At 45.2% G+C, this 22449-nt stretch overlaps 1 protein-coding gene across 1 annotated transcript in view; it reads right to left on the bottom strand.

Annotated features, from left to right (window-relative positions):
* cndp1 (carnosine dipeptidase 1) overlaps positions 1-22449 on the bottom strand; it is a gene marked incomplete at both ends in the record, with an annotated part of 93115 nt that overhangs the window by 38414 nt on the left and 32252 nt on the right. Inside the window, 3 exons of the mRNA XM_084308337.1 lie at positions 2061-2149; positions 9188-9350; positions 11148-11291. Of these exons, the coding sequence (XP_084164463.1) occupies positions 2061-2149; positions 9188-9350; positions 11148-11291 (396 nt within the window). The remainder of the gene's footprint in view (positions 1-2060; positions 2150-9187; positions 9351-11147; positions 11292-22449) is intronic.

The raw sequence follows: 22449 nt of genomic DNA, 5'->3' as shown, positions 1-22449 counted from the left end.
TTGGCGCTATTGAAATCACCCACAACCACAATAGTAGCATCAACATTCGCTGCTTGGATTCTATTTACCTCGTCATGGAGTTTGGTCAGCGCGTCACCTGTGTTTGCCTGTGGTGGAATATACACTCCGATCAAGATGATCGACATTAACTCTCTCGGGAGAAAGAAAGGCCGGCACTTGATGGATATATACTCCAGATTGGGGGAGCAGTGGTTCGAAAGCTCCTTCACGTTGCCTGGATCGCTCCAATTGTTGTTCAACATGAAGGCTATTCCACCACCCCGCTGTTTTCCGGATTCTGCTGTCCGATCCTTGCGGTGGATGAAGAAGTGATCGGCCGGTTGATTATGTGAAGATAATTTAGTAAAATGTTTGAAGTATTTTTGAGTTTGGTAAATAAATGCTTCGATTTTTTCAAGTGACATGAAGAGACGTTTTTGAACGTGAGTTGGATTGAAGACGAATGAAGTGGATTTCCTTTGCAAAAGACAAGAATAATGTTGTCAGTATGATGTCAGCTGATTGTTTTTATCTGCGTCTGCTGTGCCGTCACCAACATGTGGTAAAGTGTGCCGTCACCGAATATGTTTCTTTGTCTGGTGTGATGCGTCCGTCACTGAATCATATGTTTTCATCTGTTATGGTGTGCCAACACCATATTCTGTCCTATAATATGGCATGAATGATGTTCAGATTCAGTGGCCTGGCTGTGCCTCAGTCTGTGTGGTGTCATGTGTGTGTGTTTAAACCCAGCAACTTGACTGGAATCTGTGGGGAAGCCTGTTGAATCCTGCTTGCTTGGTGGTCATATGAGTAAATATAGTGAGTTCGTTCTTGTTTCATGGTAATGACATTGATTTAGGCTATGATGTCTATTTATGATGCAGCATCCTGTCATACTGCGTAATAGTGGTGGATAATTGTTTAAATCACCATCATGTCTCTGCAATTAGTGTCTTGTACTATCAAGTGTTGAGCCTTGTGTTAAATCACTTTATTACACTTGATAATCTACTGTCACTCTGAATATGGGGTGTTTACGTAAGTTACGTAGAATGACTATAGCCTACTAGTGTCATGGTGAGGTTAGAATAAAATAGAATAGAATAGAAATCCTTTAATAATCCCGAGGGAAATTCGGAACTACAGATTGCAATAAACATTTAGGTAGTCAATAGGACTAAAATAAGAATAAGAATATATAATCATATTAAAATTAAGAACTATGAGGCACAGTGATGCATCACAGAGTCTAATGGCTGCACTGTGCTCAGTGATGCAGTGAGGCACAGTGATGATGTGTTATATAGTCTAACGACTGCACTGTGCTCAGTGATGCAGTGAGGCACAGTGATGCATCACAGAGTCTAATGGCTGCACTGTGCTCAGTGATGCAGTGAGGCACAGCTATGCATCACAGAGTCTAATGGCTGCACTGTGCTCAGTGATGCAGTGAGGCACAGCTATGCATCACAGAGTCTAACGGCTGCACTGTGCTCAGTGATGCAGTGAGGCACAGTGATGTGTTATAGAGTCTGATGGCTGCACTGTGCTCAGTGATGCAGTGAGGCACAGTGATGTGTTATAGAGTCTAACGGCTGCACTGTACTCAGTGATGCAGTGAGGCACAGTGATGTGTTATAGAGTCTAACGGCTGCACTGTGCTCAGTGATGCAGTGAGGCACAGTGATGTGTTATAGAGTCTAACGGCTGCACTGTGCTCAGTGATGCAGTGAGGCACAGTGATGTGTTATAGAGTCTAACGGCTGCACTGTGCTCAGTGATGCAGTGAGGCACAGTGATGTGTTATAGAGTCTAATGGCTGCACTGTGCTCAGTGATGCAGTGAGGCACAGTGATGAGTTATAGAGTCGAATGGCTGCACTGTACTCAGTGATGCAGTGAGGCACAGTGATGAGTTATAGAGTCTAATGGCTGTCGGAACGAAGGACTTCCTGTGCCTTCATTCCGACATGAAGGTTATTATGTTGTTATTATTATGTCTAATGACACTTTGCATTGTGCTGGTGGTGAGGAGTGATGTTCAGGGGTTATTCTCACCATGTTGAGGGCCTGGTAAGCCTCGACAGCATGGATCCAGGCTAAGACGGGGGCTTTGTTGTCTGATGCCCCTCTTCCATACAGGTTACCTAATGACAAAAGAGACCATATTATACTTATATATTATAAATACTAGGGACGATATTATCGGCCGATATTGGCATTAAAATGTAATATCGGAAATTATCGGTTTAAATATTTTTAAAAAAAAATTTCATTTATTTAACCTTTATTTACCCAGGCAAGCAAGTAAGAACAAATTCTTATTTTATGTATTGTCAAAAGTATGCATAATGTTGTGTTAATTCCACAACAAGAGATATGTAATGTTAATTACCTGAAATTATTACGTTTTTTTGGGGGGGAAACCCTGCATATATCGGTATCGGTTGATATCGGTATCGGAAATTAAGAGTTGGACAATATCGGTATATCGGATATCGGTAAAAAAGTCAATATCGAACATCCCTAATAAATACTCATCGTCTATTGTTAATATAGGAATAATATGTGCATATAAGATTAGATACAAATGTATTGTCCTACAGCACATGTACAGTACAACGAAAAGAAGTTTGGCATCCAACCAGAGTGCAAATGTAACAGTAAAGTGCAGTAGTAATATAAAATGAGGGCGATTAAACTGTGATTAAACTGGGTATAAAATATATAAATGAGTACTACTGAGTGATAGTGCTAATCAGATGTATGTACAGAGTTGTATTATTATGTACAGTGATACAGGTATAAAGACACTATAGTAGTAGTGAAATTTAATGATTTGGTTTATTATAAAACTATGCAAATAATGTACAGAGCTAAAGCAAAGTTACTCCCAGACGGGGTGCAAAGGTTTTTTTTCAATACATGAAAGAAAATATGATTTGAGAGATATTTGTAAATTTACTGTTCAAAAAGCTAAGAAAGGGATTAAAAGGAGGTGTATTTCTATTATTGGGGTTAAATCAAATCAAATCAAATCAAATTTATTTGTAAGGCCCGACAACACACGTTAATGTCCCCATGGGCCGGACACATCTTCTTTAAACAAGTCAAGAAGAAACATCACAATAAGTCAAGAAACAAAACAAGAACACCATAAGGTCCAACAAATTTAAAATAAATGCAAAATAAATGAATGCAATGCAAACACTCCCAGACATACCCCACGCAAAGGTAAGGAAAAACTCACTAAAACCTAGCAATAGGAAAAAATGCACCACAGGCAATGTGGAGGAGAGAAACCTTAGAAGGGCCAATTCAAGGGGGGATCTCCCTTTTTAGATGTCGGTGATAGTAGTGTTGCCTGACGGACAGTTGGTAAGCATGCACTCATGTGTGTAGTGAAACACAGATGAGTGCATGCAATAGCAACTGAACATTTAGAAAAAATTTAAGATAGAGCTGATAGCGATAGCAACTGAACATTTTGAAAGATTAAAGATAGAGCTGATAGTGGATCTATTTGAGGCACAGGGTCGGCGCAAGGAGGGACGTCCTCCCCATCTTAATCACGGGACGTTCAACACTCCGGTCATAACTCCGAGACAGCCGGAGACAGGGGGACAGGGGGCGGCGCAGAGAGGGTCGCAACCTCCCTGTCATCATTGCGCGACGTCCAGCACTCTGGTCATCACTACGAGACAGCCAGAGACAGGGAGACAGGAGGGCATGCAGAGAGGGTCGCATCCTCCCGGTCTTCATCACGGGACGTCCGACACTCCGGTCATCACTCCGGGACAGCAACTCACAGGGAGACAGGGAGACAGGGAGACGGGGAGACGGGACAGGCGTTAGACAGCTCGCGTGATTGTAATGGGCGGACATAGCAATAGATACAAGCGGTAAGCATATATGTGAATAGAATAGATATATGAAGTAAGCATATTAAGTGAATAGAATAGAAGTACTTAACCCAGCAATGAAACCACGTTGACAGACCACAAACCACTTTGACAGACCACGGACAGAAGACAGTAAGAAGCTGATCCATGGCCTCTGTGGTGCACATAGAACAGTCACTGCAATCTTGGCCAAGACCCAGAGACATCCAGCACCTTGGTCAGCACTACGAGACAAGCACTCAGAGAGATGGGGGGGCGGGGGCGGGGGTTGGGACAGGGGTTAGAGCAGGGGTCGGGAACCTATGGCTCGCGAGCCATATATGGCTCTTCTGGTGACAGCATATGGCTCCCAGAAATCTTTGAGTAAAAAAAAAAAAAAAAAAAGAAAATGATTTTTTTTATTTTTTTTATTTTTATTTTTTAATACTTGTGATATTTCTTAATAATACTGTGTCATTTTAAAGTAAACAGAAATTAGTTTTGAAGATACAGCTAATAGTATCTGTAGCTGAAGATATAGCGAGCAGAGCTGGCGAGGGAACACAAGTGGACAGAAATAAAAAATCTTCAACTTGAAGACCAGCTGATTTTTTATTTTTTTTATCCACTTTTTCTCCCATTTTCTATATTTTCTCCCATCCCAATTTCGTATCATCCAATTCAACCCTCCCCTGTCACGAACGCTGTTTCTTGCCTCCCACAAGCCGGCTGCAATGTGGACTAAGTCATACATAGCACAAGTCCCCTCCGGTACTTGAGGTAACAGCAGTCGCATCTTTTCACCTGCGCAGCTCGATCTCTCAGTGGCGAGGAGTAACGCGTGGGAGGCTCACGCTGCCCCCGACACTTCCTGATTCTACTGCGCAGGCGCACCAACCGACCTGTAGGAGTCGCTGTCCACAACGCCCGATCCCCACCCATCAGTTTCCCACCCCCTAATACAGCCAATGTGTATTAGTATGGACGGCCAGCTAAACTGAAAGCAATGTGGAGCGCTGGGCTCGAACAGGCAAGCCCAGCGTCTCCGTCATTCGTGGCGAGCGCCTTGCCCACTACGCCACGTAGCCGCCCAAGACCAGCTGATTCTTAAAACTTGGAACGAGCTTCCTGTGACATACCACACAATGCAGCGTGAGTATTGCCGTATTGACCATGTTTGGCTCTACATATGCATGTGGGCAGTCATTCTCGCATATGAGGAACATTAAGACCAACCTACGCTCACGTTTAACTGATGGAAGCCTCAACGCCTGCATGAAGCTCAACCTCACCACATATGAACCAGATTACAAGGCCATCAGCAAAACCATGCAGCACCAGAAGTCGCATTAAAAGTAAGACATATTTAATTTATTATACGTTAAAAATACTATATGGCTCTCAATGAAATATATTTAGAAATATTTGGCTTTTATGGCTCTCCCAGTCAAAAAGGTTCCTGACCCCTGGGCTAACCCTTTGTGTCGTGTGACAGTGAAAGGGTTAACCATTATGTATTGTCGCAGTGAAAGGGTTAACCATTCATTAGTGTGGTAGTGAAAGGGTTAAAGAGTAACTACACCCTTGGTCATTTGGCTGCCCTATTAGTTGATATGTTCACCATGCTGGCCACACCCCAATCTGTGATGTCAGAGTGTCAGTCAGGCTGGCCACACCCCAATCTGTGATGTCAGAGTGTCAGTCAGGTTGTAAGGCTCTGTGGCCCAAACGTTCAAAGGTTCGGACCTTCGTTTGTTACGCTGGCACTCGAACCTTAACTCATTGGACGCCACCGATTAAGTGCGCGAGAGGGCGCTAGAGCGCCACCGCTTTAATCAATGGGAGGACTGGGAGATTTGCGAGCGCTTAAAATATATCTTAAATTATGGCTATGGGTCTAATACACTCATCGATTATCAGTGAGTTGCTTGCAGTCAACATGTACAAAACGGATTGTTTTTTCATCGGTACATTTCAGTTTTATACCGTTTTGAATACGAGTATAGTTTTGGTGATTTCTAGTCATTCCAGAGAAAGACGCGATAATAGCCCTTTAGTGGAATACACAACACACATTGTAATTTTCCGGCTGATTATCGAATCTTCCTGAAATCAACGCTAGATCATCATTATTGTCCTTCCTCGTGCATACATGAAATGGCCCTCGTAGCGCAGCGCCCCGCCCCCCCACCTCCTGCACCCAACGGAAAACAGCCACACATACACACACAGATACAGCGTCGATCGGGGTAGAAATACATATCAGATCAACGATCAAATTTATATATAATGTTCTTACCTTGTATCTGATGTAATGCAAAAGAAATAATCCAATTATCTGATCGCCATTTGAAGTACTGGGCGCGGAGGTCCGTGCCACGTTCAACAGCATTGCAGATCCTTGCAGATCTAACGTTGAAACAGGTTACCTTGCCTGAGTATTTGAACCACGCCCCCACGGCTTGGATCGTCCCAGAAAAAAAACGATACCATTCCCAGTGGAGTGCAATACCAGCCGGAAGGCATAGGGGGTGGTATTTGCCCTTTTGCGAGCTCAGTCCCATTCCCAACGATAACATCAGGCTGGATGGATGAAAATGAATGGATATCGCTAATGAAAGAAATAACTATTAAAACCTGACTATACTCGACTATACTATACAACCCGACCAGGGCTGTACACTGCGACGAGATTATCGCAAATTGCCCCTTAATTTGGCCCGTGCGAGTGGTAAATAATATTTGGGGGCAACCTTGCAAGTAGTGATTTCAACCCTTCATTCGCATTTCACTCCTAAATTAATAAAAAAAATTGTAAAACATTAGCCTACAACCAGGGCTGTACAGTGCAACATAATGTCGTGGTGCTATGAAAAAATCTGTCGGCAATGAATGAATTTACTGCGATAGCCTGTGTGAACAAAAGATTTGCGTGTGAAGTGAATCTGGGTCACGCTATATACTTGGTAGTTGTAGTCTATCGTGCGATTAAATACCATGTCCCCGTCTGGTAGAGTCCATACATCCAACACCAAATCCCATAATTCCTAGCGAACAACCGAATTGAAACTGAATGTGAACTTCCTTTCAATAAATTGAAGCCGCTAATTTTGCTCTGCAAGAAGAACAGAGCGGATATCAGTCCATGACAACCACGTCCGATGTGGAGAGATGATAAGAGACCATAGGCGATTAAATAAGTCTGATCTGGCAGTGATGATTGACGGGGACACACTTCTAACGTTCAGCCATGCATTAGGTGAGTCGCCCACTATTAGGACGTGAAATACTGTCTACTTAAATTTCCCTCCGGGGATCAATAAAGTATCAACCTATCTATCTATCTAATAATGAGACAATATGCAAATAAGATAATACTAATAATTGTCACGGTTCCCCGTATGAAAGCTTGCAACTTACTGCTGGTAAAATCAACTGTTTATTTCTCGTTTTGCATACTATTACATTCCTCTTCTATAAACAATCAAAGTCCTATATAAGAGCCTCATACGGGTCAATTAAACCTTTTTGATTAGAGTCTTTCCTTCGAGTTAAGTTGAACTGAACATTTCACTGTCAAAAGCGCAAACTTAAACAAGGTTGCGTCGCAACACGGTTTTCAAAATAAAGGTAACATAACAAATACCGTAGTAGGCCTCTCAATTCTTATAAAAAAAAGTCCTGGATATACATAAACATTAATTGGCATAGATCTCTATAAATGGCCCAACACATTGATCACTTTAGGCACACCTTGAAACCAGTAACATCACAAATATGAAGCAGGTAATTACCCATAAAAATAATAAACCTTTCATGGGGTTATTTACAATAATAATAATTCATTTTATTTATAAAGCACTTTTCATTGTGAAACAAAGGTATGCAGAGTTTCTTGTCCTCCTGATTAATGCAATGGTGTGTGTGTGTTGTGGTGATCTCATTCAAGGAGCACTACACAAGCGCGCACACACACACAGTTTGTTGTTTTTGTTCTATTAGTGATTTACACACTTTCTCAGTTGGTTCATTATAAAAGATACAAACCTGAAAACAAACGAATTTTGCACTATAATGGTAAAATAGTTATTAAAAAATGTTGCCCTAAAAAATATTCTGTGCCCCTACATTTCTCATTTAGGGGCAAGTGTGCCCCTAGTGAAAAAGCTTAGCGTACAGCCCTGCCGACTATCATCATGACTGGAGTCCAATGAGTTAATGAATGAACCTCCGCTTTTTATTTGTATTTTGTTTTAAAAAAACAATTTACATTTATTTATTTTACACTAAAAATATATATCAGAATGTGATTCATATCAGAATATCACAGTACTATGTTGTGTTTACAATCATTTGAAAGTCACGAAAGTCACGCACAAACACACAGACACAAGATGAGGAGGGGTCACCGTCCGTCATACATTATCAGGAAATGAATCAATCATGCAAAAAAGAGAGAGAGAGAGAGAGAGACACACTCACACTCACCCGTCTTATTTCATAATGCAACGTTTCCGAATATACGTTTGGATTAAACCAAGTGTATCCAGTGATGCTGAACGTTCCCAGTGGAACACAAGTTACTACACAGGTATGCTATGCACGTTGCTTATGCATGTTTAGCTTGCTAACGTTAAGATAGCAGGAGCCGCCATTGTTGCTTCCGGCTTGGCCGGCCGTCATATTAACACAATTGGCAGTGTTAGAGGGTGGGAAGCCGGTGGGTGGGTCCTGGTCGTTGTGGACAGCGACTCCTACAGATCGGTCGGGGCGCCTGCACAGCGAGGGAAGGATCTAAGAGAGGTAGTGTGACCTTCCACACGTTACACTCTTGTGAGAGTCCGTGCTGCCAGGTGAAAAGAAGCAGTGGGCTGGCTGGACAGGTGTCGGAGGAAGCATGTGATAGTCTCCGCCCTCCCAGACCGACGGTAGGGGGTAGAGTGCGCAACGACCAGGAAGGGGATTGGGAATTGGCACAACGACTAACAGTGGGAGGGGAGAAAAACGGAAAAAAATAAAGAGGAAAAAAGATTAAAAAAAAAAAAAAAAGGGATAGCAGGAGTCATCGCCCAACAAAGATGTTGTTTCAACAAATGGATTCACAAAATGGATTACCATCCAAACGTTATTGAAGCCTCCTGTGACCAGTAAATAATTAGGTACTGTCAAGACTTTAGGAGCTCCTTTTTTGCATGATTAAAAAAACGATGGTTCGAACGTCCGTTTGAAAAAACCCTGCTAAAGTTCGAATCCCAAAAACAGGCTTCGGGGACAGCTCTAGTGTGGCCCAGGAGGAGAACTCACCGTCGATGTCGGTCAGGTTGTAAGGCTCCGTGGCCCAGCCGTCCTCTAGTTTAGCCGGCTGGACGTCCACATGGCCGTACACACAGACGGTGTTCTTGCCGGGGTCGTTGCCAAACCGGGCCGTCACCACATTGGGTAAGGCCAGCGTCTGGCCGTCGGGAAGCTGGGGGGACGGAGAGGAAACGATCAAACACTCGGAACGGACAGTACTGTCATCATATACGTCATACTGTACATTCTGGTCCGAGCAGGTTTTGGTGGTTAACACATTAACTGCCACGCTTCTATCCATCAATGTATGATCACTGCTACCAGTCTAAGCCTATGGAGATGTTCACCTTCTTTGCAGGGCTATAACTTTTTAAATTGTATTGCTAAATTGACATTACTATGGCCCATTCAACATCGATTATCTATCGTTCAGGATGTAGGAACGTTATACTTTTTCATTCATATATTCATACGAAAATACCGTCTACTCTAGATTATAAGTATGTTTTTATCGTTTTCTGCAGTAATTCCTAGAACGCTAGTTATAGGCCTAAACGCATAATATAGATTATCGATTGCAGTTTATTCGCGATACACGCTATATTAAAAAATCCAACTGAATACGATCCTAAACGTTATGACTCATCATGTGTGACGGATCATATTGGTCTGCGTTGTGTTGATGTTAAATGTTAATGTCCCGAGGGGGAGTCGAACAGGGGGCTCCCGCGTCCACGGGCGACGACACAGGCCGCTGCACTAAGAAGTGAATTCACTCGTAACTACCGTACCTATGCATCTGTTAACCCTGTTATGGGGAAGTGAGTTTAATTTACCAGCCCGCACTGCCACAGTCACTCGTCAACACACCTGTTTCCGTGACTGTGGACATACCCACAGGCTTCCCCTTTACACTCACCTCCCTAAACTCACGCACCTCAGGACATCCGGGTCACTGGGCACCACTGTGACGGATCATACTGGGTCTGCGTTGTGTTTGATGTTAAATGCTTATGTCCTGAGGGGGAGTCGAACAGGGGGCTCCCGCGTCCATGGGCGACGACACAGGCCGCTGCACTAAGAAGTGAATTCACTCCTAACTACCGTACCTATGCGTCTGTTAACCCTGTTATGAGGAAGTGAGTTTAACTTACCAGCCCACACTGCCACAGTCACTCGTCGTGTTTCCGTGACTGTGGACATACCCACGGGCTTCCCCGTTACACATGCACGGATGAAAGGGGGGGGGGGGGGGGTCGTTTATAATTCCGTGATCGTCAGTAAATGCTTTATGTAGTATGGGTGATATATTGATCAGAGCGGTTTGCATTGAAAATAATAAACAATCAAGCTGAAAGTAATGTTACTGTCCTATTACCGGTCGCCAATGAGACTGGAGGAAAAAGATCCCACTTATTTGATGTCAATCGACTAGATCCATTTCCGGTTTGTATGGTGCAATAAACGCCCAAATCATATCGATTATTGAGTTATGGCAGCGATCCATATACACGGATGTGTGTCTAGAGTCCCGCAACAATATGTGACTGCCGGACGGATTTACGAGATGCACCGATATCACCAGAGATCCATTTCCGGTTGTAACTCGCCCGATCATCCACCAGGCAGCGGTATTGAAGCGTTGCACGGTTGTGCCGAGTCCCACTGTCTCAGCAGAGGCTGGGTGGCGGAATTATGAATACCATGGCGGAAAAATGAAATATGATCTCAATAACGTCGTACGCCGTGGATTGGCGGAATTCGCATGATCAGCAAACCCGTCGTAAGCCGTTTATGGCGGTGGATGTGTTAAGAGTCGGACACACTTAGTGGTCAGAGTGATGTTCCTAGTAGTTCTGGAGTTTTGCAGCCGTTATTATTCATTATTTATGGGGAACCCTGGTCAAACTAATGACCATCAAACCCACCATGCTCCTTCTTGTTGTGACTCTGTATCATCATCACTGACCTCCTGTTGCCCGACGTCCATCAGCTCCACTGTTCCTCCCATGGATCTGAGTTTCTCCGCCGTCATCTCCATCATACGGTGAAGCTCTGGTCTCTTCAACGCGTCGCTGGAGTCGCTCTCCACTGCCACCCAGTCCCGTAGGGCCTAGAGCAGACAACCACACAGCACAGCTACAGTTACACATATACTATACAACCACACAGCACAGCTACAGTTACATATATACTGTATATACAATCACACAGCACAGCTACAGTCTCACATATACTGTACATACAACCGCACAGCACAGCTACAGTTACATATATATTATACTGTATGTGATGCCCACTAGAAGTGGTATCACGTTAATATCTTTAGATTATGTGTCAAAACAGTGTGAACATACTGGTACAGGATTACCTCCATCAGAAACAAGGTAGAACAGTCATTTATATTTAATGGGAGACATTAACATAATTTGGTCAATAGGTGGCAGTATAGGACTTGTGTTTAGTGGCTTCGCCTTCCAGGTAACCGTACCTTGTCGTTTAGGGACACACAAGGCGAGCTTAGTCTCACAACCGGAGGACCCAAAACCAATAACACCATGTCTGCGCCTTCCTTTGTCAAATGACTAACTACAACCTGTTTCAGGTGGGTAATATACTACAAAACACACATAAAGGTTAACAAGGATACATGCAATGTCGAGGGTCCAATGAAGTGACTATTGTCGATGTTTGAGTCAAGTTTAAGAAGTTTAAGACGACAAGTAACGTGGTTTAGAAGTTGACCGTCTATTGATGGCACCGTGTCTCGTGGTACATTGAAATATAGTGTTGAAATACAATTGCCCATTTAATCACTAACGTGTCGGAGTTAAGTATCTCCAAGGGGATTATAAAGGTTTATGTTTTGAAGTACATACTGTTTGGGTTGAACTGCTGTTTAGTAAATGTGTATATTGTGTACAAGTATCGAAGAAGTTAGAGGGAAGTTAGAGGGAAATTACTTTAGCTCAACACCGGAGCTGTCCCACATGCTCTCTCTCTCTCTCTCTCTCTCTCTCTCTCTCTCTCTCTCTCTCTCTCTCTCTCTCTCTCTCTCTCTCTCTCTCTCTCTCTCTCTCTCTCTCTATCTCTCTCTCTCTCTCTCTCTCTCTATCTCTCTCTCTATCTCTATCCCACTCTCCGTTAAATGTAAATATAAATCTATTCCCTTGAGTTACACCATGGTCACGGTTTAGCAAATTCCTAGTAAGGTTGAGAACGACCAGATACATATATATATAAATGCACTTTCATTGCACATTTGAGTTGCAATAGAACTTGAGCTGGAACACAAATATGAGTAACACTGAGGTGTTAAGGTATTTCTGTACACTAGAGAATAGTGGATATGACTGATGATAAACGAATGATGATAAAGGTAACAGCTATTGGTGATATAAGGAATTGTTTGACAGACAATGAGAATGACAGTGTTGTTAAAAGAAGACATACGATGGTCTCTTCCAACATGCCTAGACATGCCTAGACAGAGGTTAACAGGAGAATGTTTCCCTTTTCACGTGCTTATACTTAAGACGCCAAATATGTATAAAGACATAAGTAATTACAATGTACAGTATATAATACTGGATAACTACATTTAAAAAGAAAATGCTATTGAAGTGAACCAGGGTATCCTAAAAGGGTATAATGTGTGTTGCAATGATGAATATGCTTTTGAAATAATCACAAGAATGGAATTATAATTGAATGTATTAAAGTAATGTAACTAATTGAACTGAATGATGATACAATGATGATGATTGATTGATTGATTATTCTGTTGAATAAATAAACGTTGTTAGTCTCACAACCGGGAGGACCCAGAACCAATAACACCATGTCTGCGCCTTCCTTTGTCAAATGACTAACTACAAGCTGTTTCACAGGTTAAATATATCTCTGCTATCAGGTGCCATATCCTGGTACTTGTAACAGTTTATTGGGGGCTCGTCCGGGATCAGCGCCACCTGCTGGATGGGAGCTGATCCAGAGATCTTGACACCTGGACCAACCGCGACCCGATGAACCAGGAACCAACGCCCGGTGTAAAGGTCGTTGAATGAGGGATTGATCTGCGTAGTATCGACAGCAGTGAAGTGCCTCATCTGATGCCAGACGACAACGAGAGCTGCGTCCACTACTCCACCTGACGAGAAGGAAGACCGGTGTCGTGTAGAGGAGATCCACCCACCACGGAAAGTCGCCACAGTGATCCTGAACTGAGAGCCAAGTGCGAGGAATCGGGAAGCATCCATGGGAGACAGCGAGAGGAAAAGCTTGGTATGGGACATCAAGAAGAGCCTGCTCACTCTACCTGCGGATGAACTGTTTCGCATTGCCGAGGCATTGGAACTGGTAACAGGACTGGAGGCGTCTGACCGAACCCACCTTACCATAGATGACGTGGAGGGGTGCTTCAACTTTATCAACGACTTTTTACTGGAGTTAGAGGAATACGGGGTTGTCTTATTTATTACAGATAAAAGGTGTGACTGATGGGCTTATGCAGAATAAGGTGGTGGGTCCAGAAGAGGGTATAACCGAGGGTCTACGGTCCACCAGTCAAAGTGATGCAGTACCAGTCGACCCCATTAGCGTCTTTTATGATGTAAGTGAAACAATTGAGAGTGTGCCCACTTCAAAAGTAAGCAACCAGGTTTTACAGCGCCTGCCAAGTGTGCCACCACCCACAGCTCAGGCTGTGCCATTGAATGAGAGTGTACCAGACACCAAAAGTAAACAGGAAACCCCTGGTGTGTCGACAGATAAACTAGTATCTTTAAGAGAACTGTCGTACCTTCACCGCAGGGAGTTTAAGCTCCAGGGAGGTCAGATAGGAGACCAGGGATCAGACATTAGTTACAACAGTGTCTGCAAACAGATCGACGAAGGTCTGAAGGAACAATTCAGCGATGCAGAGGTTGTTAGAGCAGTCTTGAGAGTGATCAAAGCTGGCAGCTTTAAGGATATGTTAATGGTAAAAGACGATTTGACTATCGATGAGCTGAAGTGAACAAAATAACACCGAGTTGTTTCAAGAACTTATGTGTACGAAGCAAAAGGATAGTGAAACACTGCAGCAGTTTTTATATAGAGTCATAGGACTCAAGCAGAAGATTTTACTTGCATCAAAATATGCTGCTACTGACGTTAAGTACAACAAACGCACCGTTCAGGATGTCTTTCTCCACACTGTGTACCAAGGTTTAGGACACAAACATGATGACATTCGTAGGGAACTCAAACCCTTACTTGAAGACAGAGTACCTGATGAGGCCATTCTCAGACAGATGAAAAAGGTAATGAGCGATGAGAGTGAAAGACCTACCAATCGCAATAGACCCCCCCATGTACATAGTGCAGGTGCTGAGGTGAAGGGAGCACAGTGTTGTCGTCCCCCATTAGGGGAGAAAATACAGGAAAGAAACTTAAAGTAGACCCGATCCAGCAGTTAGCAGAGAAAGTAGAGAAACTTACCAATCTAGTGGAGCTCCTGCAACAACAGCCCCAGGTCAGAACAGGGAGGATAAATAGGCCGAGGGACAGGCCATATGGCTGTAGCAGATGTGTAGAACAGAATTTACCTAACTGCCCCCACTGTTTCCATTGTGGGGAAGAAGGCCATAGAGCGTTAGGCTGCCAAAAGAGACCACCACGTCAGGGAAACTGGGGCCGGTCCCTGCAAGAGGACAACCATTGACCGGTTCCCCTTTACTGTCCCAAACTGACAACCGTCGTACTAGTGAGCCTGAGAAGGAAAGAGTAAGAGAGGAGAAGACTGCACCTAGAACAGGAACCAAGATGGTAAACCAGATACAGAAGCACACAGACCCCCCTGATTTAACAAACACCAAGAGTGAATGCCTCGCCAAGCTCGTAGGGAGAAGAGCTCTCACCCATTGTAACCTAAACGGTTTAGCAGTCCAAACCCTGCTTGATACAGGGGCCCAAGTAAGCATGATTGACAGAACTTGGAAGAATAGATACTTACCTGACATGCCAGTCAGACCCCTTAGCGAAATCATCGAAGAAGAAGAGGAGTTGAAAGTCTATGCGGTAAACGGTGAGGTCCTCCCATTTGATGGCTGGGTGGCCCTTACAGTGAACTTAAAGGGGAATGAAGATCCTAACCTGTCAATCACTGTGCCTTTCCTTGTAAGCAGCCTTGTTCTTGAGAGACCCCTACTGGGTTTTAATGTGCTGGAAGTGATGATACAGGAACAACCTGGAAGACTGATCCCAACTCTCACCAGCCTGCTCTGTAACGCCATGGTGATACCAGCCGAGAAAGCAGAACTCCTGGTGAATTATATCCAGACTGACAGACCCCCTGTGCAGGTTGGTCGCCTACGAACAGGTAAACAAGCCACTGTCATCCCCGCCGGTCAAATGGCCTGGGTCAAGTGCCAAATCCCACCCCACGTGGAACTGTCTGACCCCACCTTCCTGTTCGAACCAGATGACAACAGTTTATCGCTGGCAGAACTGGATGTTGGAGAAGGCCTGCTGCAAGCGCAAAACCCCAGGAAGCTGTATGTCACCGTGCCTGTGGGAAACAACACAAAGCATACCGTCACTCTCCCCAGGAAGACAGCTCTGGGCAGCATCCATTGTGTTGGGAAAGTCATCACGACAGACTCCCCACGGCAAACCCCCATCCCAACCTACTCACCTGAAATCTCCCAGCTCACGGTACCCCCCAACCGTGCTGCTACAATGTCAGCTGTTCCCAGCTCCATCCTGTTCAAACCCCCCGTCGATCTCAGTCACCTCGACGACGAACAACAGACAATAGTCAACAGGATGCTTTGTGAAGAGGCTGGGTCCTTTGCACAAGACAGTAGTGACATTGGGTGCATCCCGAGCCTGCAGATGACAATCGATCTCCATGATACAGTCCCGGTCCAGAAGACGTACTCATCAGTACCAAAGCCACTGTTTAAAGAAGTTAAAGAGTACATACAGGAACTGTTAATGAAAGGTTGGATAGTCAAGTCAAAGTCTCCATATTCTGCCCCAGTAGTCTGCGTCAGAAAGAAGGACGGCAGCCTACGGCTATGCATCGACTACCGCCTACTGAACAAAAAGACTGTGCCCGATCGTCATCCATTACCTAGAATACAAGACCTGACTGACACGCTTGGAGGCTATACCTGGTTTAGTATCCTAGACCAAGGGAAAGCTTACCACCAGGGCTTCGTCGCCGAGGGTTCACGACCCTTCACCGCCTTCATCACTCCGTGGGGTCTTTACGAGTGGGTTTGCATCCCATTTGGACTCTCGAATGCCCCTGCAACGTTCCAACGGAGCATGGAGGAGATGCTAGGTCCCCTCAGGGATGAATGCTGTATCCCGTATCTTGATGACGTACTCTGTTACGCAAAGACATTTGAAGAACATGTAGAGACCCTCCGCAAGGTTCTCCAAGCCCTTCAACGTCACGGAGTGAAATTGAGACCTGAGAAGTGTGACCTCTTCAAGCAAGAAGTCAGATATGTGGGTCGCCTTGTGTCAGCAGAAGGGGTCAAGATAGACAGACGAGACATTGAAACCGTGAAAGCCCTGTCAAGTAAGACACCCAGAACTGTCTGCAAAGTGAGGAAAATAACAGGATTCCTGGGATATTTCCGTTCATACATTCAGGATTTTTCCCGAATTGCCAGACCCATCTACGAGCTACTCCAAATCAAGCCAGGAAAGACCCCAGCCCCAGCGCGGAGTAAGAACATCAGACGCCCCCAGTTGCCCTCCAGAGAGCCCATAGAGTGGACCACGGAACAGCAGAGAGCACTTGAACAACTGATTGACCTCCTCACAAACCCCCCTGTCTTGGCATATCCCGATTTCAACCTACCCTTCAGGATGCACACTGATGCCTCCAACCAAGGCCTGGGAGCTGTTCTGTATCAACATCAAGATGGAAAACTGAGAGTCATCGGGTACGGGTCAAGAACATTGTCACCAGCCGAACGTAATTACCATATGCACAGTGGAAAACTGGAGTTCCTTGCATTGAAATGGGCTGTGTGTGTGAAATTCCGTGACTACCTGTATTATGTCCCACACTTCACTATCTACACCGACAACAACCCGTTGACCTATGTAATGAGTACTGCCAAGCTCAATGCAGTCGGTCATCGATGGGTTGGAGAACTGGCAGACTTCCGGTTTGATGTCAAATACAGACCCGGAAAGTCCAACATAGATGCAGACACTCTTTCCCGCCTTCCCCTGGATATGGAGAGATATGACAGAACCTGCACAGACGAGCTCTCCAATGAAGCAGTACGAGCGACGTGGGAAGGAAGCCAAGCGGCTGAAAGGAAAGACGTGGCATGGGTTGCGGCGCTTAACATCGCGTCCCCAGACTCAAACCAGCAGTCTCACCCACACCTACAAACAATCAGTCACGATGAACTGGTGAGGGCCCAAAAAGAGAACCAAGCCATCAACACGATCAGGGAGTTGAAAGAGTCGAACACAAAATTGTCAGACGACGTACAAAGAACCGTAAGCGCAGCAACCCGAAAGCTACTTCATGAATGGAGCAGATTACATATTGACGATGATCTCCTTTACAGAAAGACCAATCAATACCAACAGTTGGTCCTCCCTGTAAAGTACAGAACACTTGCCCTGAAACATCTACATAATGAGATGGGTCATGTTGGAACGGAAAGAGTGATCCACCTCGCAAAAGAAAGATTCTACTGGCCTTTCATGTCCAGAGAGATTGAAGAATATGTGACCCGAAGATGTCCTTGTATCAAGTCTAAGAAGCCGGTCACACATGTCCGAGCTCCCATGGGCAGCATTACCTCCACCTTCCCATTAGAACTTGTGTGTATCGACTATCTACATCTGGAAACCAGTCGTGGAGGGTATGAATATATCCTAGTGGTGATCGACCATTTCACTAGGTTCGCCCAGGCTTACCCCACCAAGAACAAGAGTGGGAAAACAGCTGCAGAGCGTATCTTTAATGACTTTATACCCAAATTCGGTTATCCCTCGAAACTACATCATGACCAGGGTCGAGAATTTGAGAATAAACTGTTCCAAGCACTGCAACGGCTGTCTGGGGTCGGCCACTCTAGAACATCACCCTACCATCCACAGAGCAACCCAGCGGAGCGGCTCAATCGGACCATACTACAGATGTTGAGGACATTGACTGAAAATGAGAAATTGCGGTGGAAGGACCACCTCCCGCATGTGTTACACGCGTACAACTGTACCAAACATGAATCGATGGGTTACTCACCCTTTTTCCTCCTCTACAGTCGTCATCCAGACCTCCCCGTCGACCTGTTGTTTGGGTTAACGAAGAAAGAGGAACCGTACTCACCCAGAGGATACGCGGAGCAATGGGCTGAGAAGATGTCTGAAGCCTATCGGATTGCTTGTGAACATAGCAAAAAGTCCAGTGCAAGAGGAAAAGTAGCTTATGACAAGAAAACAAAAGGAGTAGTACTGCAGTCAGGAGACAGAGTTCTGGTAAGAAACCTCAGTCAGCGTGGAGGACCAGGCAAGTTGAGATCGTACTGGGAGAAGGCGATCTACGTGGTCAAAAGCCAGCTCGCTGAGAGTCCAGTATACATTGTCTGCCCTGAACATGGAGACCAGAAAAAGACCAGAACACTACACCGAAATCTCTTACTGCTGGTAAATGATTTGCCCGTGGAAATGACTCCACCGCCAGCCAGAACTGTCCCTGCGAAGAAAACGAATGACAGACCAAGACAAGGAAGAATGTCAGACACACAAAGACAAGTAGAGACAAGGGACAGCACTGACAATGAATCGGATGATGACAGTGACAGAGGATACTGGCTAAGGATACCTGTTGAAAGGACAGAGGAAAGATCACTTGGACACCGTGAACGACGACCTGAAGTCATGCCAGGCCTGTGCCCTGAGAGTGAAGACGACAGGGGAGGAAACACGGATGGAAACGTACCTGTCTTGGCCAGACCGGATGAAGATGTTAGCGAATCGGAGGAAGAAGAGGAAAGGGAGGCCCCCCAAGCTCACTCTCCAATAACCCAACCCCACCCCCAAGCTCACTCTCCAATAACCCAACCCCACCCCCAAGCTCACTCTCCAATAACCCAACCCCATCCCCAAGCTCACTCCCCCGTAGCCCAGCTCAATCTCCGAACCCCTCCACTCTCACCGGTAGAGCAGGTCCAGTCAGAGGTTAGGAGGTCTGCCCGTGACAGAAGGCCTAGACAATGTCTCACATATGATATGCTAGGTGAACCGTCAGTGCAGAACAAGGTGACCGTGAATTCAGTAGTACAGTGGCCACCGATAGTGCCCGCACCACACCACAGTCCACTACCACATCCATTGATACCCTTCGTAATGCCATGGTTGCATCCAATTTTTTACAGCCTTCCACAACATGCCCAGTATGCTTACCGTCCAACCAACACCCACGGTCCACCCATTGGGAGTTTGTTAGGGGTTCAAGCCTGAGGGTGAAATTGAATGGTTGTGTTTGGTGATTTTCAGAAATGTCAGGAGCCATTTTTTTAAGGTCAGGGAGTGTGTGATGCCCACTAGAAGTGGTATCACGTTAATATCTTTAGATTATGTGTCAAAACAGTGTGAACATACTGGTACAGGATTACCTCCATCAGAAACAAGGTAGAACAGTCATTTATATTTAATGGGAGACATTAACATAATTTGGTCAATAGGTGGCAGTATAGGACTTGTGTTTAGTGGCTTCGCCTTCCAGGGAACCGTACCTTGTTGTTTAGGGACACACGAGGCGAGCTTAGTCTCACAACCGGGAGGACCCAGAACCAATAACACCATGTCTGCGCCTTCCTTTGTCAAATGACTAACTACAACCTGTTTCATAGGTGGGTAATATACTACAAAACACACATAAAGGTTAACAAGGATACATGCAATGTCGAGGGTCCAATGAAGTGACTATTGTCGATGTTTGAGTCAAGTTTAAGACGTTTAAGACGACAAGTAACGTGGTTTAGAAGTTGACCGTCTATTGATGGCGCCGTGTCTCGTGGTACATTGAAATATAGTTGTAACTGAGGGGTTACAAAACCCTGACTGTATTAAAGATTGTGATAGATTAAACCACTGCTATGCATGTACTTTAATTACTGGCCAGACAGTACATCTAATATATGGCGGACACTCATAATAACACGGCATTGACAAAGAAATAGTATTTGAGGGTATTTATTATTATGCAATAATTGGTTACAGAATGAGAATTAGGGTTGCGCTTGTATGGCGAAGAATAGGCATAAAGTCAGTCAGTAGCATAAGTCACTGGGAATAGAATGATTCCTACGATGGGTACTAGGCTAACGCCGCCTGGCGTATAATAGCAATTATAGAGGGCAACGCTGGTACCGCCTGGAGACAATGGGTTCCTCCCAGAGTTGTAAGGTCTGGAGGAGAGAGGAATGTTCGGATACTCAGTCTGATCGAATGAAGAAGAAGGGGATTCACGTACAGAAGCCAGTCCTTGTAATCCAACGCTCAGCAACAAAAGCAATAACTGTAATCCAAATGCTCGATAGCAAACGATGATAGCCAGCTAGCCTCGGTCCATGAGGCCAGCCCGAATGTAGATCCTCACGAGGTTAAATCCCAAACGACAGTGGAGATTAACGATGCTCTTCTCCGGGTAATACGTTCCACAATCAATATAATCCAACCAGCAATGGTTCTGCAATCGCCGCCGCCGGTTCTCCTGTGCACATGTCCAGCAGGTTCTCCGACTAGGCCTCCTCGTGTGCTGGTACCAATGTATTTAGTCCACGCGCACTGGCTAAGGTCCACTAGCTAACAACGGACGAACTGCTGGGTAATGCTACACACGAACGAACTGTGGTTGGCACGATACACAATAAATTAACGACTATTTACTTCACATTAAACTAAATCGAACTTGACGTTACTGCATTAATCTGACACTTTACTATTCAATTCGCACATGGTTCTCAACGCTCTGTTAGACGCACTGCTGCTCACTTCACTACACGTTGAATCGGGATGAACAGCTACTGTTCGCACCTGCCGCAGCATATATACTTAAGTGGTTATCTAGTCCCGAACCTCAGTTCTCGTCTCGAATCAATACGCTGTCTCCGGGCATGTTGCGACATGAACCTGACTTTGGGGGCTTGCGGTCTGGCACCGAGGGCGTTATCCAATAAGGAGAGCGAATATTACTATGATTCGAACGCAGGCTTAAAGGGATATACCGTGTATATATAAATAATATACAAAGTATATAAAACAATAAATGTAGATTCTCAGCTTTAATCTGGCCCTTCACAACAGCCGCCTCCTAATTAGTCCGCACCTAATTAGTTAAGGGAGACAGATTAATAGTCCAGTCAACTGCTCAGTATCTGTTGTGAGGAGTAGGGCAATCTACAAAGTCAGTGGGTCATGATCGTCATCAGGGGAGTCAGGGATCTCCGGCAACTCTATCAGCCTCGCCACGGGTCGGGTGTAAGTCCGCCCTTGGACAATAACTTCTGCCGCTCTGACCTTCCCATCGGCACCAGTGATCACTTTGCTTACGCGGCCGGCCGGCCACATAGCTCGGGGTAGTGACTGGTCTATGATCATAACGACTGTGTCCACTTTTAAGTTGTCCCTGTCCTTTACCCACTTCTGACGGGCTTGGAGGGACGGTAGGTAGTGGAGGAGGAAACTGTTCCAAAACTGGTCAGCCAATACTTGACTGTATCTCCACATTCTTCGGCCGTTCGTTTCTTCAGGTCTGTACACCGCCTGTGGAAGGGCAGGGTCCAGCCGCCCCATCAAGAGAGTGTTTGGGGTGACTGGGTCGATGTCTGCTACATCACTTGAGACGTACCCGAGGGGCTTTGAGTTCAATACGCCCTCGATCTCCGTGAGGACTGTCGTGAGGACTTCTTCCGCCACGGTCTGGGCCCCAAGCACGGCGTACAGAGCTGTCTTTATAGAACGGACTTCTCTTTCCCTGGTTCCCCCGAAGTGAGGGGCGTTCGGGGGGTTGAACTGGAATTCGATCTGAGAGGGAGCGAGGCGGGTCTTAAGTTCTGGGCCCATGGCCTGGAAGCTCTCTCTCAGTTCTCTTTCTCCGCCTTTGAAGTTTGTCCCTTGATCAGACAACAATGCAGACGGTTTTCCTTTTCTTGCTATAAATCTCCGGAGGGACATGAGGAATGAATCCGTACTCATGGTCTGAAGGAGTTCTATATGCACTGCTCGGGTGGTCATGCACTTGT

This window comes from Notolepis coatsorum (assembly GCF_963971535.1).
Source record: "Notolepis coatsorum genome assembly, chromosome: 2".
In the NCBI taxonomy this organism is placed as follows: domain Eukaryota; kingdom Metazoa; phylum Chordata; class Actinopteri; order Aulopiformes; family Paralepididae; genus Notolepis; species Notolepis coatsorum.
Note: the sequence above shows the minus strand (reverse complement) of the source record. Positions and strands in the feature narration are given on the sequence as shown.